A 20,204-nucleotide genomic window follows, 5' to 3' on the forward strand; every position below is an offset into this window, starting at 1 on the left:
CAGATACATACACACACTCTCTCACTCCCTCCCCCCATCCTCCCTCCAAATTTCCTTAATTAAGAAGTTCACTCCAATTTTGCCTGGGCTGTAATTTATTTCTCAAGCTAAGTCTTTTGTTGTTGTTTTTGTACAAAACACACAGTACTTTTGTTCTTGCCCGTTCAAATAAGAAAAAGTTGCAGTTCAAAATAATGAAAACAATTTCACTTTTGTTATTAATCTTTTGTTTTAATCATAGTACTCGATAAACAGCTGAACAGGATCCTAGTTTAACAGAAGGATAAACAAGAACACTGATGACAATTTGTTACAACTGCCTTAATGTACCTTTTGCTTAATGAACATTTGAATATGCAATAAAGTATTTTTGGAGGACACCCCAAAAGAAAACAACTTGCTGGTTGAGCAACAGAAACAACTTCCTTTTTGCTATTATGTTGAAATCAAAGTCATTTATATATAAAAATAAATGTTATGTTCTAACAAGAACATTTTAGACAATTACATCTGTGCTTAACAAAAAAATATTGGTCACTCAAGACTAGAATAATTAATATTTTAAAGGTTTTAGGATTATCAGAATGTATGGATACAACTCAACACAAACTGTAGCTGAAGGGAAACAGGACTGAAAATATCAATTTGTCCATCTGGAATAAAAATGCAACTAAATTAACTAATTAAATATTTAAAATACTACCATGGAATGTGACAGTAGATATGGTCCATACCTACTATATCAGAGGGAAGGAAAGTTTAACATGTAATAATTCGTACCTTACACATTTAGTTAAATATAAACATTTGTTATTTATACATAAAGTCGCTTCCAAAAAACTATTAATAAGTGATTTAGTTGCACTTAAAATCAGTTTCATTTCTCATTTGCCGAGTATTAACTTTTCTTAATCTTAAATCAACTGTCGCTAGTGCACTTTTAGTTAAGATTTCCCCTCAGGTAAGTTTTAATCCTTTTAAAAGAGCCCCCTCGCCTAAACCATGAATGTACAAAGTGGCAAAAGTTAATCCCTTTTAGTATAATCATAGTTTATATACTCATTTTATAGCCAATAATAAGAATAGGCTTTCCTCTGCAAAATCTCCTTCACAACTCGCAACAAATGCCACGCGCTCAAAGGAAATAGTTAGGCATGGCTAGCACTTGTAAAATGCCAAGGTCTGACAAGTCTTGTTGCTTCCTCCACATCAAGCATCTCTTACATTAAAGAAGATTCCCTTCAGCTTGCCAAAAAGCTTCCACAAATCCAAGTTAGATGCTTCCTGGAAACAAAGATTTTTCAGCTCTGTTTGGCACAAGACTGATTCATCCCGCAGCTTTATGCTTTCCTCCACAGCACCCACATACCTCACCACAGTGATGGCATGCTCTCAAGGGGAGGTAGCAGCACATACATGGAGCAATGAATGAGAGTGCCACCAGTGCTAACCAGCGTAAGCAGAACTTGTCATCACTAGTGTCACACGAGCAAGGATCAGAGAAATCTCCTTCAGAGTCTGACATGCAGTGATACAGCATGCTCTCTGCGCAAAGCATGCAACTAACTTGGTAGATACATCTTTTAATAGGATCTGGCGCATCTTGACATTTTCCTCTGCCATTATCTTCATGATTAAACCTTTCCTGGCAGTATATACAGCGGGAACGCTCACCATCCTCTTTTCTTCTTTTTGAGTTTTTAAATTTTGATGAGGAAGGCTGAGTTTTAAATACCACAGAACTCTTTGAGTCTTTCAGGGAATTCAACTTAGTTCCATCCCCACACGGGTATAAATAGTCAGATTTTTTACTGTCTGATTTAGAAAATGGTATATTTGAGTCTGCATCATCCCTCTCCAGGTCGTTCTTCCACATGTCAGGATGCCTGTAGTCTGCATAACGACGTATCAAAATGTCACGAGGGTTTATTCTAACGATTTCATCTTCATCCTGAAAACTAACATGTCTGCTTGACTTCAGTGGGACCTGAAATGGCAAAGCAAGGTAAGTTTACTACAATGAAGTCCCAAATTTCTGTTCACCCACAATGTAAAACTTCGATTAGAAAATTAAAAACAGGATTTTTTTTTTCCTTGCTGCTTGAAGATAAAAATTTCAGCTTATTTTCTTACTAGTACAATTTACAGACTTCCCCACAATAATGAGCCTTTTTCATGATATTAGGACCATGAGCTTTAGTATTCTTTCCTGTCTTTTTAGTATCTCATAAGAGCTTTGGATATTTTGGTATCTGCATAAAACTTGATATTGTTCTTTGAATTATGCTCAAAATTCAGGTTTTAACATCTTACAGTGGCAACTAATTAATTCCACAGATCCATTATGCCTTAAGCGAACTTGCCGATTTCACGTCAGTGATGATCCGCTGCTTCAGGATTAACTCCCTGATACATTCACTTTGAGTTATTTGTGTTATCTAGGAGAAGCTTTCCTTTATTCCTGCTCTAAGTTTTCAAACTCCCTCCGCTTTTGCAACAAGAGTATTGAATACTGGTTACTTACTCTCAAAGCTGTATTCTAGATAAGGATTTTGCCATATGAATAATAATATTCAGTAGCATGATCAATCAATAACAGTGGCTGCTAAATGCATCTCCCCTTAGCTAATATACAGTACTTAAATCAATCGGTTTAGGACACCAGCAGGCAAACACCTAAGTACTTTTTAAATTCTCAACTTGTAATGAACTGACCATAATTCAAGACCTTTTACCTCAAAAGGAAAGTAGGAAGGAATGGGCTAAACACATACAAAACAAACACCAGAGAGATAAGGGAGTTCTTGTTTATTCTGCCTTACGATGAAAGGGCATGGGGGCATGAAAAAGTTGTGGAAGGTGGCAAATTTGAATCATCCAAATTGAAATACAGCATACCTTAAATATAAGTGTAAGATATTGGACTGCCACTAAATGTTACTGAAATCACATTACAAGTGACTTTCAAGAAAAGATGCAAATAACGACAGGATAAAAACTTAGGACTTGTGTATGGAAGGAGCTCCCGAAACTAGCAGATAGTGCTGCAAAAAAGCAAAAGTCTTGGTATGTCCCAGTATTCCCGCTTTACAGACAGGCAGTTTTTTTCCTACACTGTAGGCCTATTATAATCTGAGCCAGAATATAAGCGAGCTTCAAGTCAAATTCCACCTTCTTCTCCTGTCAAATGCACTGCCTGCAAACCATCTCACAGAAAAGACGGGGAAAAAAAAAAAATAATCACGCCCTAACCCATTAGCCTTACAAATTTTTCCAGAATCTTGAATTATTTGGGAATGCATCTTCGGCATCAGTATCATTGCTTTGAGAGTGTTTACCTTATTAGCACTGATCAAATTAGTGAGAATTAACGTGTCATCATTCCATAGTCTGGGACAACAGTTGAACTGCATATTCCTAATCTATTGCAATGTGTAACAACAAACTACTGAAGATGACTTTTTATTTTAACACACTTCTAGTTCACTTTGCAGGTGTCTATGCTCCTACTACACTGAAGTCTGCATGCCCTGGTTTTGGAGTAGGAGGCAGAGGAGGGAAGAGAAAAGGCAGCTGGGAAAGAGGAAGGAATAGCTTCTTAAAATATGCCAGCTTCTGATTATGTAAGAATATCTGTAGCCTGCTCTAACCATCACTTCCCTGCTTGATAATCCTTGTGTGATATATTTTAAGTACAGAACTGTAATTGGAGCTGCTTTGCCCTGGGAGTTTCAGCTGGAGTATGCTAACAAGAGTAATTTTTTTTTCTTGGCTCCAAGCCATACAGTTGGACTTCCACATGGTCTCGAGGATACAGGGTGAAGAAAGGTTATATCCTATTTAGCTAACATCACTGCTCTTCCATACTTCCCCAGGCTCCAATGCAAGCAGTTAGGCCTTCCCTTTGCTTATAAAAGCAGAGTGCTTCTCAACTCTATCCTTTTTTCAAACAACAGAAAGAGCCTATTGTTTTAGCACCAATTACTAGCTATGGCTAATTGGCTTTTTTGAACAGTTAACAGCATAAATTTATTTAAGGGAAAAAGCATCAAAAATGTCATTACAATTCCATATGTTACAGGCATAAAGGATCCTAACCCCACTGTCCACACAGAATATTACGCATGCATTTAAGACATTAAATAAACCCCCATTGTTTAAAAGGAAAAAACCCTCAAAACCAAAAAACTCACCCTTAACCTCCCATTCCCCAGACAGCTAATAGCCATTAAAGATCACTAACAACTGTAAAATCTGACCTTTCCTCAGTCTTTGAAGGCTTTTTATTTGTTTGAGCAGAACACACCACATACATAGAACTTGTTTCTTTTTCTCAAGTCCCCAGCCAAACACCTACTAAAATGCTTAAGGTCTGATATCTTACAACAAGGCAGCATTACATTCTTTATGCAACTGATATTAAGAAATCATTTTTTAAGAAAGCGAGTGGGAAATGCTGAAAAAGAAGTGAACAGGAGAAACGTTGGAAAAGCTTTATTTATAAAGTGCTTACATATTGGGTGTTTAATGGGACCTACATGAAAGCATGAGATACATGAAACCTTAAGAACAATACACAATCCAGACTCTGTTAGGTACAAATACCAGCAAAATTCAATGAGAATAAAGCACATAGTCCTCTAGCCATTCAAAATTACAACTCAGTACAAGTGCCGTCTCTGTGTAAAAGCTGAGGCAGGAAGGGTGGAAGAATATTACAGCAAACTGAAATTCCACAGAGTATCTCATTATGAACATAATTAGCCAACTGCAAATTAGGCAGAAAATATTTGTTGCCATGATTGAACTCACTAGTATTACACCGTACTTGAAAGGGTGCACCTTTAAACAAGGCATGGACACTTGCTTGGTACTGTAGCCTTCCCTGTCTCTCCTCAAACAGATATAGCTGACTTTGCTCAGCTTGCAACTCCACAGTATGAGGACACCAGCAGCTGAATATATCATCGCAAAATACTAAATTTAAAGTTAAACACACATCAGCGTATCAGAAGCTGAAGAGCTGAGGGACTTGGGTATTTTTAGTAACAGTCAAAGTATTACAGGTAAAGATTTGAACTGTCATTAATCACTTCTTTAGAGCATGTACTTCTTGAGCTATTCAACTTACAAGCATAGTAAGAGTGTTCAAACTTACACAAAATCGAAACAAAACAGGCATTTACCTCAAGATCTGCTGTGCCACATGGTCACATGCATGGAGTTCAGCAGAGACAGTGCAGTGTGCACACATACTGAATGTGTGATTTTGTTGACTTGCCTATGTTCTAAATGTGTGCACCCCAGGACCATGCAAAAAGCATGGAATGTCGGATGCAGGTGGTGCTACAATATGAGAAAAATATTTTAAAGAATATCTACTAAAATTCCCATGGAGCCTCCCATAACTTCAGTCTACAAGAACTGAATTCTAGCATTGTTATTTCAAAGAAATTCCTATTTAATTTATATCAGACAGGCACTACCCAGCATACCACAGCTTAAATTATCATTTTCTCAGTAGTCAACTCTATATGTGCTCTTAAAACACACAGGTACTTTAGACTACTGCACTTTACAACTCAGTGAAGACTAACAGCACATACATCGCTGGTTACTATAGCTGTTAAGCATTAGCTGCAATAACCTAATCACCCATCTATTCTATTCTAAGAAATTTTAAAATTCTCTTCGCAAGTAAATGGGAAGAGGGGAAACTATGTACCTCTTGATGAAAAGAACAAACAAAAATATAAGGTGATTTATACAAAGAGATAATTGGAGCAGATCTGATTTTTAATCATTGAAGTTAATAGTTTCAAACTCTTTAGTCAGTTCTCCAGATAACACTGTTTGCTTCTTTTGCCCAATAAAGCAGTTAGAAAACAGCTGATAGAAGACTTTAATACAATCCTACCTTTCTTTGCAAGAATGACCAAGGGTATTAAAAAGCTTTATTTCAAAGAGCAGAAATATTTTCTGATGAAGTATTCACAACTACTTGAACTTCATTCTGCTTTGACTTCTGTTATTAAGCTTGTTCTAAAAAACTTCCCATGTGTTTGCTTCTAAGCATAAGACCTTCAAATTAATTATTATCCAACTCACTATTAAGTCTACCTCTACAGTCTACAAAAACTGTCAGTTTCCTTGAGGCTTAGAAAAAAGCAAAATGTATACTGTTAAAGGAAAAGCTGTAACATTGCCATTCCAAACTAATGTTGTATAAATATGACCTCTTTTAAAAAATGTCTGTACATGAGCCTTCCTCATGTTAGTGTTTTTTTCTTCTAAGAATCTGCTTACCAATAGCTTATTACTTTTCATGCATAACTGATATATTGTTTTCCTTTCTGTACCAAAATAGAGTATTTTAAATAAGCAGTTAAAATTCATAAACAATGTTTCACTAAATGTATTTAGCAAAAGTGCCCCACTGTGTAATGCACCCAGGATATCCATTTTAAAGATACTTTTCAGTATTTCTAATGAAACCAATATTAGTATATGTGTAACCAAGATTGAGCTCATGGCCAGTTAGCATTTTCTGTACACATTTAAACAGCTTTTCAAGGCTGCAGATACAGAAGTCTGTAATACAGAAATCTGACTTCAAAGAAAGTAAAAGATTTATTAACGTAGTCTGCTGCACTACAAGCATAGGTAAATAACTTCACAAAGCTTTACCTCTGCCATAATAATGCTGTAATATTTCAGCTGCATTTCAAGAAGCTGAGAGTATAATGCTACATACAGGGACTTAGAATGAAGGTGCTTTCTTGTCAGAAACTACATACTATGCCATTAATGCAGCAAGCAAAGTAAGAACCGCTTCTTTTGTTGGTAGTCTTACCTGGTTAGGTTGGCTAGGAAAACAGGCTCTCCTGCTGTTGAAATCCTCAAATGCTGAAGGCCTTAAATTTGCACTGTTGTAAGGTTCACTGGTTACTACAGTTTCGTGTTGGAAAAGGTGATCTTTCATTAATGAACCTGATGTATTTTCTTGAGTAGTCTAGAATACATAAAGAACACCCTTGAAATGATTTTGCATTTACACAAAACCCACACAAAAACCACACCAAACCCACCAAATTCATACATAAATGCACTCATATTCTACATAATGTGTTAGAGGCATCTATAAACACAAGTATTTTTAAACACACATTTTTCAAGTACTTGTAAGTAGGCAAGTATTTTCTTTACTATGAGTCACCCTTGGAAAATAAGAGTTCCTTCTCTGCAGACCATACAGAACTTGGGCATTAGAGATACATGCCTCTGTAACCCGGTTGCCAAATCATCCTGATGAATTTACTTTAAGGAAGGAGAGATTAGCCCAGTCTCCAAGATTATGCTTTCTCTAACTACCCACGAGGCTGCCAGTATTTACAAATAACCAATCGGAGGAAAAAAATTCTGAGGCAAAAGCTAGTCAGACCTTTTAAAAAATTAAAAGCAAGATCAGCTGGAAAGAAACAAAAAGTCAGTTTTAACATATACTGGCTCAATTAAAATATCTAATTACAGCAAGCGTGTATTGAACAACTAATGACTGTCTTTTTGAAATTAAGGTTGTATCAGGCAATTCGATACAAAAATGAGACTATGTGGCAACATATCATGAGATATCTACAGGATGTGTGCCACCCAGAATAAGGAAGAGGAAGTATGTTTGGGTGGAATATTGGCTTGTCAGATGATCCAATTTCTGAAAAGAATAGAAAAACCAAACAGTTCTTATTCTTTAAGCTTAACTGACTGGGATATACTTAGGATACAGTAGAGCATATTGATACAAATCCCATTGGGCTGCCAAAAAATGTACTGTCAATGTTTTGTTTGTATTGAGACACGCTGTAAAGTTAACTGGCTGTCATCATCTGATAGCACTGAGAAAATTCTGGAATCATCCAACTTCCATCAATGCAAATGTTTCAGCTTTATTGTAAGGATTTGTATATATCAAGAAAACATTAAGGAGGAAACAATAAAAATACTGCAGGAAACTACTGAGGCAGAGGCAAACCTGAAGTTTTGGCAGGTTAAGTACTAACACCGAATCATTAGTTTTCTTTTATCAAAATATTTAAGGAACTTATTCTGTGATTACATTAGCACCTCACGTACATAAAAGCCTAATGTATCAAGTTCGAAGGCTTCTAGATATAGTGGAAGCAGCTGTTCTGTAGCTGATCTTTAGGAGAAAGAAAATCATCACAACACTAAGAATTTATATATTGTTTACTTTGAGCGGAAAAACATTAAAATCAGAAATTAATTAATGATCAGCTTTAATTAATACTAGAGAGCATATAACCCATGAAAGACAATAGCTCCATCAGGTGAAAGTTCCACTGCAAAATTTTGAACACAGGCAAAACTCCAGAAAGAAGTACTTTTTGCAGATCCTTGAGCACGACAACACCACTAAGCAATTGATCCTGTTGTCAAAATTACATTTTCTGGTCAAACACTTTTGGGAAAGGAGTACAAAAGCAATGTTGAAATGACTGGCAAGAGTTAGATTTCATGGATGTATACTTATTTTAAGAGCAAAAAGGATAAAATATTAGTGCAATATCAAATATCTTCCTAGCAGGAGGTACTCCTGCAGGTACATTGCCCAATGACATAAAAAGCTTCCAAAACACTGGTTCAAACCACAGGAGAGCCGCATTCAGAATGAGGAAGAAATGTCTACAACTATTTTTGGTTTGAGCAACGTTGTAAATGCTTACAAGCAGAAACTATTTAAGTTAGGAACACACTTAACAGCTAAAGGCCATTTTACAGAAACCACAGTGATAAGCACTAACTCCTCTACCCCCCCAGATATTACCAATTTGAGTAGTCTAGGGAGAAGGATGAGAGCTGCAAAAACTACTACTCCTTCCTTCCCAGGGAAAAAAAACATACTACCCACAAGCCAGTCTTCATCCCTGGGTAAGATCTGCAACAACCTGCATTATTTCCTGTCCCTGCAGGTGATTCACACCTTTTTTCTTCAGAAATAAACTACCTACACTATAGAGCAAAAACGACACATGCACATGCTCACACAGACACACATGCTCCCCTTGGCAGTCAAGAAGGGCTCCATCTAATAAAGGATACAGGCACTGATCATCTATTACAGTGCTAACTAGCAGTGCCAGACACTGATGTATGAAATACAATCCTTAATCTTCAAGCAAGCCTTTGTGCCCTATACGCAGCAATTATAAAGGAATGCTTTTATATCAAGCTAATTGACTTCAAGAACAAATTTTGGGGTGGCAGGACACAGAGAAAGGCATCTGACCTTTGTAAGGCAAGAACTCACGAGACAGCTGTTCGGAAAGCACAACGCTCAGCCTACAAATCTAGATACTACAGGTAAGTGGACACAGCCTAACTTCTGGTATTTATGAAAAATGAAAAGTGATCAGGTCAGTTATGATTTTATTTAGCTTATAAATATTCACTATGCAGAACTACAGAAATGCCAGATGAATAGCCTGAACTCTGTATATTTAATTAAACTGATAGTTTTGATGCAGCCAAACCACACTTATTAGGATCAAAAAGGCTTTCTTTGGATGACACTTCCTGCTCCAAATGTGATGTTTTATGACAAGGTCATAAACACCTGAAACCCCACATTTAGAATGGAAACGCTGACAACCTGATGGGAGAGGCTCTAGAAACAAAAATGCTATTGTATTGAAAATGCATTTAAGTAAAAAGCAAATATGTAAAGTTTTCCACAAGAACTGAGCTCGGTATATTAAATATACAGAATATTACACACAAACACAGATGCACACATTCCCCTTTTCTACTGTCCAAAGCAATTACACCGCCCACATTCAATATCCTTTAACCACAGCCTGCAAAGTACAGTACTGGCATAGGTTATTCAGTATCATCTGTAAAGTAACCTACGCCAGTTTTTAATGCACAACGGAAATCTGGTTTGCTCCCAGCTGCTGGTATAATAATTACTGTCCTATGGTTGCTAAGAGATACTCTGATTTTTTTTCCAAGACTACTAAAACATTTCTGTGCGCGCAGGCAAAAGGATGCTGGGTAAAGCAATAAAATGACTCCAGCTGTAGCTCTCCAGCAGAATTCAAAGCCAGATGACAGCTGTAGAGAAAATGAAAACCAGACTGAGCTTCTCTTCTTCGAATTTTCTCTCCTTACTTCTCCCAGTTTGCCAGAGTTAAGTCTGGGAGAGAATTCAACATTGTTCTGCAAACATTGTTAAAAATGTTCTGCTCTAAGTAAGTTTAATGATTACACAGAAGGATGGATGAGACACCACATTTCCGTTGCATCCCAGTTCTTTATTTACTTCCCATGAGGCCTGAAAATCTGCTGTTTGATGCTAACCAACACAAGAAGAGTTTAAATGTTTTTTTTTCCTTAATTTTTTAATTGTGAATAAATGATACAGGTTTCAAAAACATTTGAATAACTTCCTTCTGCTTTAACTACTTCTAAGACTTGATGGAGCAACTATTTTCATATTTGGCAAAGAAACTCTATTATAATAATCAGGTAAGTATCTCTGACATGGACTGAAATATTACCTAGATTACTCTGAATGTTTTGTACAGTTTAAAGTAAAAAACCAAGGCATTTGACATGCCTTTTTCTTCCAAGACTGTTCTACCTGAATATATAAAGCATACTAGAGGTTTTTAGGGATTCCAAGGAAGCAACTAATAAACGAAAATACAAAGCATAACTCTGAGGAAATAAGAGAGATGGAGATGTAAAAAGCTGTTAGGGATACTGGTGAGAAAAAAAAAAATCCTCCTCTTCTTAAATACTACTCCACAAAAAAGCTTAATAAACCCAAATAATTTTAGCACAATACATTATTAGTTTTATTTTAAATGGATAATATAAACTAGTATTACTTCTAGTTCTAGGAACTACACCTAGCCAATTTATTAAGTGCACTAAATATTGCTAATTTTCAGTGTTTCATCATGTAGTATTTTCTTCTCCAGCAGAACAATACAGTGTCAAGGGTAAATTATTTCACATTTCCTTACAAGTCATAATGTCAAGTTTTTTTTCTAAAATAAAACTTCTGCAAACCTTTTGTTACAGACAAAATAAATTGAATGGTCACTAAATAGTGCATTTAGAAATAGGTCACCGAATAGGGTATTTGCGAAGAGGCACATTAACCATTTATGTCTGCCTGCACCAAAACCACTTAAGATGCATATAAGCTGCAGGCCTTTTCCCCTTCATATTGACAAAAAGCCCAATGTACCTATTTCTGAAGGGATAAGCCAAACTTTTTTTTTTTAATTGCTTGTAATTTATCAGTCTACAGTTATCTTCTGCCAGTAGTAAGAAACTCAAAAGCGTAAGTGCTCAATTTCTTATTACTTCAAAACTGTTAAAATGTGTTGGCAGCCTATAAATAACACCAGTATGGCTGAATCAACAAAACTTGAAAGAAATTAAGACTCAACTGCTCTATTCTTCAGTTCTCAAAAGCAAGACTTACACATTTCAGTATCCAAAACCCACATAAAGATACTTTTAAATGCATGAGCTCTAGATGTCATTTAGTTAAGATTTATTTCTAAGAAAAAACAAAGAATTCTGATTTTTACATTTTTTCAGTTAAGTGAGTTAGAGCAAGAAGTTTATATTTGGTAGAAGAAAAGAATCTGAGCTAATCTTTGCACAAACAAACAAACAGACTTAAACAAGTTGCTTGTCTACTGCATTCAAAATGCCTGGTTTTATACCAAAAAATCCAAACCTCCTACCAAAACAAATTCCTAATGAATATATCTGTAAGTATATATACATTCCCAGGATCCATTTGCAAACATTACAGGAAGTCAGATAGCTCTGCATCAACTCATTTGTGTATTCCTATTTGAAATTAATTTAGTAAGACTAAGGCTTATTTAATGATATAAACAATTTGCATATAAAGTGTTCACTAAACAACTAATAGTAATTGTAATCATTTAAGCAACCATAATAAGCAAGTATGAACACCCTTAACTGATGGTATTTTTTTAATACTAAGATTTTAACATTATTTGTGAACAACAGAGCATCTAAAAAAGCTATAATGAAGCTATGTCTTCTTAAAATGATAAATTTGATCTTCAGTAAGAAGAATGCTTTCTCTGTGAGATTTCATTTAAAGAATGTAAAAAAAGATCTAGTGACCCAAGATACAATATAGCGTGCAAAATGCTAGCCTAGAAAGCACAAGAGAAGAGTTCAGGTTTTGGATTTGCATTTAAGAATTGCACGTACAAGTTTTGCACAACCCCTGTTTCTGCTTGCTACATCTATAAAATGTGATATAATACTCATTACAAGTAGGCATTGAGGCTTAACAGCAGTCCCACCGACTAGATCAGAAGGCTGTGTGTTTTGATCTTATTCGCATCATTTCATTTGCTCTCTGTAGTACCAAATATAACCAGCCAGTAAAATAACTTATGAAGCATGTTTTGCTTTCTTCATCACTAATTACCTTCACTTTTTAAAAAAACACTGTTAATGAAATTTATGTACAAACTACATACTACATTCATACTTCAAATATGCACTAAATATAGGATTCCTGCTGTGTAAGATGACTACAACAGCAGAGGCAAAACACCTTGACAGCAGACGATGTAACTGACAAAAGACCTATTAAAATTAGCATTTTCCAATATACCTTGATGACATCCTGGGGACCTTACCTACAATACTAACTAAGAAAGAAATGAAACCGAAGAATACCAATACACATGATAGTTACTACAGGGTATAGAAAAAAAATATCTAAGTGTATTAACAAACATGCTATGAAAAGTAAGTGTGAACTAACCCTTTTCTCTTTTTGATATTCTGCTATTTTACAAGCAACTTATGACTACTTAATATTTTTAATTAAATGGAGGAGCTCCGCTGCTTGATCTTTTGTACTTCATTCCTTAAAGGTTACAAATTACAATTCTAGAAGATTGTTCTGATGAAACACCAAACATCCCATTGCCCTCATATCCAAGTGTCAACCTGCTATAACATTCTATCCACACTCTAAAATGCCCTTGCATAGATACACTCCAAAACTTACTAAAAAGTACTACTAGAGTCTTGGGAAAACAGCTTATAGAATAAACAGGGGAAAAAAAAAATCATTAGGCCTTTTAAACTATAGTGGGGTGGGAAGAAGTGGGGGGACAAGTCAACATGACTCTTCAAATACGTAACACATAATATGATATCTTTAAACAAAATGGTCTTAGCAGTCTTTCAAGTTAAAAAAACCCCTGGGGTATCAAGTTCCACTTTCAACAGTATCAATCTTGGAAGGGGGAAGGAATTAATGACTTGGAGGAGAATGTGCACTATTTGGTATTTCCGAGATATTTGTGGTGACTAGACCTAGTGCCTGTAACTAAAATGCTCTAGCCTTTCTACACTGACATTCGTAATGCTGCAATTATTGTTTCGTTATTGATACATAAACCTGATTTAGATGAAGCATAGCTAAACCAGGGTGGGTTCAGCCTTTCCTGCATCTCCCCGCCCTTCTGGCATTGTTATCGATAGGCAAGTCTAGTATCATTTATTTTACTTTGGTATGCAGAGATATGGTAAGAAATATTGGCTAGCTTTTTTGCCTCTAGAAAACAGGTAATTCTTGCCATCTATCCACAGCACAAATCCACAATTAAGCAATGTATGTTGTGGTGAAGTAATGAAATATGCCTTCCTGCCTGGAATGTAATGAATAATTCTAGCAGCAGTTTGCACCAAACAGGATTGTTTGTACCTGTAAGTTATATATAGATACTTTTAAAAATATATGGTTGTTTTTTAAATATATAAAAAGTAAATCTACATCACCTATTTACATATCTAAATATATCTATATTTACATCTATATAGAACAGATGATGTAAATACACTTTTCTCCACTTTTCCAATAACAAATTTTGTAAATATAAAGAATCACAGATATTTGCTTCAATTTTGGCATCCTTATATAGAAACATAATAACTAAGCAGCATAATCAAGAGCTAATTAGTTTCCTTTAATCTCATTAGGCCTGTAGAAATTGCTCAATTATTAATACCTGCAACAAAGCATGTTTAAACAAGTCTTTTAAAAGCTGATTAAGGATTGCATTAACTTTGGCATACGTTTCCTCCACCCTGTCAAAATCTCATTCCTATTTTAAATTCAAAATATCTAATATTTATAGCAATTTTACTTTAAAGTGCCTTAAAATAAAGCACTGCAAATAAAGAACAACAGGTGGTTACACAGCCAACACTTACACAGAGATACATTTCTTCTACCATAAAATGGAAGGAAATCAAGAGACTCTTCTGCATTGCCACTGCATTGCAGTATCCTTTCTAAATACTTGACTCTCAGACTCCTATCATAATTTTATTCTTACACATATCTTCAAAGTAGGCTGCTAATTTTCTTGATTTTGTGTTGCAGAGGTTCTACACTGCATCTATCTACACTGATAAAGAAGTTAATACTGCATAAATGACAAAACTCTTTCCCTCAAGAAACCACTTAGGAATACTATCAGTTTTCTGAATAGTCACTAAGACCCCTGAGTCAACCTTGTTTCTATACCAGCTTCATATTAATTTAAATATCTGCACTCTGAAAACTGAACGTGTGTGAATAAAGCCAAGACTTTCCCTGAAACTGTAAATAGGAAAGAAGAGATGACAAGCACACATAGACACAAGTAGGTTTTTACTCAGTTATATTACAGCTATTTACTGTATGTATGTATCCATAATATTTGTTTATACTGGCTTTTTAATTACATGGATTCTTGGATATTACCAGGTAGTGCTACACATCAGCGTTACAGTACTTGATATGGTATTTGTGTAAAGCATTATAACTCTGAAGCATAGTAGAAGATAAGTTTTTACCTCTTATGCCATTACGACTTATAGAAGTTGAATGGTGCAAATAAGGATCAGTAAAAATTTGAACCTCAACAAGTGACTGCTTTATCTTCAGTGGGTTTTTAAAAATTATCTGAACTTCCACCCTTGTTTGGACTAGATTCTTTTAACTGTTATGTCAGCATCTTTTCAATTCGAACCATACAATGTTAGTAGTGTCTATTCACTGCAGTGTGAAATCTAGGAAAACAAATAGGATGTGCATGTAAAAGAAGACGACTCCTGACCCCTCTATTTTTTTCCCCCAGAAGAATATTTCATGTTCCCATGAGTTCAAAGAGGACACATAACCTAGAACAGACACTGTAAACTTAAAAATTAAACTCAGGATGGTTAATCATCCTATTGATTAAATATTGACTACTTAGTTTAGGACAGACAATATTGTAAGTCTTCTAGATAACTGTTCTGGAACTTATTTCATTAAACTGAAATTTGCTATTGTTCTTATTTTGCTTATTCTCACTAATATAAACAAAAATTGTTCAGTGAATTTCTTCAGAAAATAACTGCACAATTAATTTAAAAATTTAAATACTCACTTGAAAGCAGTCTTCTGCCACTTCAACATCATTTTGGGAGGGTGGATAACCTACAGAAAAAGTAAAAAAACCAAAATAGACAAACTTATTTTCATTTTATTTACAGTTTACTGCTTCCAGTAGTCCACACCATCCTTCAATATCCAGCTATGATAAGTATGCTTGTTTACTTTTTTAACCAGTAGATTACTGTATTTCAGGTTGATTTTAATAAGTACCATTCATTTCTACATTCTATATTTTGTATACTGAGTATTCCTAACCACACTCTTCTCTCTTGTTCACACCTTCCTTGTAACAACATTTTCAAAGTGCCATCAGAAGTCAGAAGCAAGGGGGTACATTCTTGTTAATGTAGCATTTTGAAAATTAAAGGCAGAATACATTCAGTTGGCATGAATGCATGCTGTGCTGTATTTTGCTATAAATCAGCAGAAATTGGAACTGTGAGACCCTAAGAGAAAAAAGGACTCATATGTTTTCTAATTATTTCTCTTGCAGGGATATGGATGATATCAGCACAATTCAAAAGAAGTCATTTAGTATGTCAAAAAGCATTTCCCTTCAGAAACATGTTTCTCCCTTTGCTAATATGATAACACACATTAAATCCCTAAATTTACAGCACATCACAGCACAGAATACTTTGTTTGAATTTCTCCCTTTGAGTTACTTCTTACAAGCCTGAAAGATATGTTCTTTCCATTCAATAGATACCCGTTCTCTTCCCTCCCTCCCTCTCCCCATCCAGCAATACATTTATCATATTTTCAGCTCAGAATCGAGGCTTGGTGATCTTCTTCAGTTTGCTCACTAGTTTCCATGAGGTCTGGAACCAGTTAGCCATATTACTATTAGAGTAAATTCTACTGTCCCATATAAACCTGCCCTCAGAACTGCTCTGTGTCAGCCTATTAACTGAAAGTATGTGCAGATAAAAAGAGAACTCAATGGGTCTCAAATCATTCAACTTCATAGGTTATGCTCTAAGAATACAGAAGCTGTAACAAGCTTCTGAGAAGGTTCAAGAAAGACAGTAGAACACTCCAGCTTCCTCCATTTTTTCACCTCTAAAAAAAACAGAGGCAATGCTTTATTATGTAGGAACGTTTCATGGAATTACCTTATTAGTGTTTGTGAAACAATTTAAGACACTTGGATGAACGGCACTTTAGAAACGTCAGAAATACTATTTAAGAACTGTTAAAATCTCAATATGCTATAGATCAATCCACATCCTTAAATACTATCAGCACTGATGTTATGCAAATTGCTTTGACTTATCTCATTTACTAAACACTTAAGCCCCCCCCACCGCCAACCCTTTCATCTGAAATACATACCTTGAGAAATATCCTCTACTGCTCTCCGAATACCTCTGTCAAATGCTCTTGCATCAGCAGGACTCTGAAATGTGAGGCCAAACTTTTTGTCATCAATCTTCCAGTGGTAAAAAGTAGGAGTAACTTTGTTGTAAACTAGGTCCTTCTTTAATGTGCATTCCAAGACCACCTTCCAGAAAGAAGACAGGAGGAAAAGATATCACTGACCAATATATCAAATTTGAGAACAAAATGTAGTCTTCATGAATTACCTGAAAACATACATCATAAGAGCAGATTAAAGTCTCTGTTTAAATTTCTTCCTGTTACAAGGACGTATTTTTAACTTAATTTCCATTATGGCCAAATTATTCACTAACAGCTGCTGAAAGGTGTTACAGGTTAAGGACACTATTTGTATACCAAGTGAATTTTCCCAGCCTTAAAAGTATCTCATACCTGCAGCAAGCACTTCTGTCAGTACAGGCTTGCTAGATGTTCAGCAAATTAAATAGGCCGCACCCCCGAAAACCATTACTGTGCTGATATCAAGTATTACTGTATCACTGGGAATTCTGTTTGTATACTTATTCTACAAAATTTTTGAGCACTAGACTAACTTCATGCTGCTTTCAGGCCACATCAGTTTTCTCGCAGAAGGGCTACTAGAGAAGAGAAAATAATACAGAAGAATTGTTTTAAAATCTGAAATTAATCAAAACTAAAATATTTTTGAATGTATTACTGCCTATACCTAGACACAAATATATTTATGGCTCATGTTCAACTATAATGAAAACAGTAATTAGGAACTATTAACAGAATTATTTGGCTACAAAACCATTACAGGTATACACGCACATTCAGTTATGAAGTAAAGTTGTAGTCTTCACATCATTTTCCCACTTTAAACTAGTTGGTTTTTAAAATACATTTGCATATTTAATTTACCTGCAAAAATTATTTTATGCAACATTGTGACACTGAATGTTTCTTGATTAAAAATTCCAAGGTGAACAAGAAAGTACAGGGGGACATGCACCAATCTGCTCCTGTAGCACTAGGTATAATAAAATGCACAGCAAGACAACCTGTATCTCTGTATTACTACTAGACCCTAAAAACCTACACTGAGAGGTGAATGCGGAATTTTAATATTTTGTCATTTCAGCATTAATGTATTTTCAAAATTTTCATTTTTAATTTTGTTACATATGCAGCTTCTTGAGAGAAAACCACAAAATTTCTTACAGCATGTGGAAAAATGAGGTTAATTATAAACATAACTGAGAAAAATCTCCAAATTTAAAAAAAAATATGTCTGTACTTGGATTATTTTTAAATATCCTTTGTGTTCTTCCTCTCCTTTCCTTGTCTAATTATTACATAGCCAAATAGGGTTTTTTCTCCTGCTCTTCATTATTTATTCCCCCTATCCTACACCTCACCACTGCTCTGCCTTTTAGCTCTGTCTCTAGAAGGATGACATTCTTTCTGCACATACAAACTCTTTCAGCATTAAAATAATTTTTGTTACTCCACTCTGAATTCCCTAAATGGTCAACAATATGTAGGTACAACTGCCTGCAAGAAAGCATAGGAGGGAATCTAACTGTTTGCTGTACATGTGCAGGAAAAGGTGCTGCAGCAGAAAAAAAAAAGTTTAATTCTGCAGTTCTAAGGTGTATTAACTGATTGTTCTTTGTTCCTTTTCATGATTTTAAACTTGTTTCCTCCTAAAAAAGCGGAGTTAAAAATGAAGATTTCTCACATCACTGCATTTTCTAGGTGTGTGAGCACTTTTGGGGGATCTCTACTATATTAAACACCAACTATTTTCACACTATATTTTGCATGCAGTTTCACCCAAAATATCAACAAGAAGTTCTGCAAGACTGATTTCATAGCATCTCAATGAACACCTGCTCCCAAAGGGGTTAATCCAGATTATGTTATACTGAAAATTCATACCTGGATGACAAATCTTTTTGAAAGATGGTACCACTGGAGTTAAACTACTGCATTAAAACTTCACTGAGTAGAAGCTATGATTTTCAAAGAAATCCAAACCAAACCAGAAAAGCCCCAAACGAACCCCCCCCAACCCAAAAAGCAACACTACTACAACCTGGCCCCCACTTCCAACCCTCACAACATTTTATAAGACAAGCAATCATTAACAAACAAGCAAACATCCTCGCCAACACCGTAATTGTTTTCAGCTTGACTTAAGGAAACAACAAATTTGACAGGATGACACTGATTTTTAAGATCTAAAACTGTATGGAAACAGACCAGTTAACAGAGTAGATGTAAGTGGTTAAGGGCATTGAAAGGGGAAAAATTAGTTGCATCAAAATTGTACGTGTTATCAGACATAAGAATCCATACAGGTGAGACTCTGTCTGCCCCACCTGAAAGAAAACTCAAAACCTGTAAGTCAGAAGTAGCAGTGGGACACAAATCTATAAACATCCAGCCTTCAATAGTTTTTGTTGCATCCAGAAATACTAAAAACCCAAAGAAATAAAAAACATACCAGCCTTCTGCTAAAGCATTTTTTTTTTCTCCCCAAAACACTCTGATGCTTTGTAGCAACAACGTATTTTTTTCCCTGTTAAACATAATGCTGTCAAAGGCTTCTTTATGCTGAAGCATGCAAACTACCATTGGGACTGGGGAGGAGGTATCCTAATACACATATCTCCAAAGCCTGGAAATGAAACCAAGCTTTTAGCAATACAGGTATTTTTTTCAAGTCTTCAAATATCTGCAACTCCAATAATTTTTTACTGCACTTTGCTATGGTTCGGAACTCTCTACCTCCTATGTGAAGGTGATATCACGCTCTCCCACATGGTTACCAAAAATCTACCTTACCAAACCTTTTTAGGTAGACCTTCCCTAAGATCTCCAGTGATAAGCACAACAAAAACCTGCAAGACTGTAAATTAAGTGACTAAGGCTTAACAAAATTGCATTGTTTAATAAACATAGGTTACTGTTCTGAAGGTTTTCTTTATTTGGAGACTCAATATAAGACTTCCATGCCAATATGAAGCAGCCATCTTAGCATGTAATGGGAAAAGCTGCAGAGTTCTCAGACTCAAGACAAAAGAGCTCCAGATCCATACAATCCAAATCTAAATTCTCAGAGCATAAATAGGGTTGTCTGTCTACTTACTACTATTTAACGAAAAAATCCTTTTAATATCCTGATGTCATTAAGTGCAACGCTAATGAGTTCATAGCTACTCGTAAAAATATTTGCTTGCCACATGTTTCTTTTTTCACCTCTACAAGATACATTCTTTAAAGATATCAGAAACTATTTGGCTTGTGTAGACAAGATGAATCTCTAAAG

The 20,204-nt window shown here is 35.4% G+C and overlaps 1 protein-coding gene across 1 annotated transcript in view; it reads right to left on the reverse strand.

Moving 5' to 3' along the window:
• Positions 1 to 216: 216 nt before the first annotated feature.
• The window catches only part of SPRED1 (sprouty-related, EVH1 domain containing 1), a 59,183-nt gene continuing 39,195 nt past the window's right edge, over positions 217 to 20,204 (reverse strand). Inside the window, exons 3-6 of the mRNA XM_010574219.1 lie at positions 16,862 to 17,030; positions 15,519 to 15,568; positions 6,854 to 7,012; positions 217 to 1,987 (exon numbers count right to left, since the gene is read on the reverse strand). Of these exons, the coding sequence (XP_010572521.1) occupies positions 1,328 to 1,987; positions 6,854 to 7,012; positions 15,519 to 15,568; positions 16,862 to 17,030 (1,038 nt within the window). The 3' untranslated portion in view covers positions 217 to 1,327. The remainder of the gene's footprint in view (positions 1,988 to 6,853; positions 7,013 to 15,518; positions 15,569 to 16,861; positions 17,031 to 20,204) is intronic.

Source organism: Haliaeetus leucocephalus, unplaced genomic scaffold, assembly GCF_000737465.1.
Source record: "Haliaeetus leucocephalus isolate CR32 unplaced genomic scaffold, Haliaeetus_leucocephalus-4.0 Scaffold417, whole genome shotgun sequence".
NCBI classification, from domain to species: domain Eukaryota; kingdom Metazoa; phylum Chordata; class Aves; order Accipitriformes; family Accipitridae; genus Haliaeetus; species Haliaeetus leucocephalus.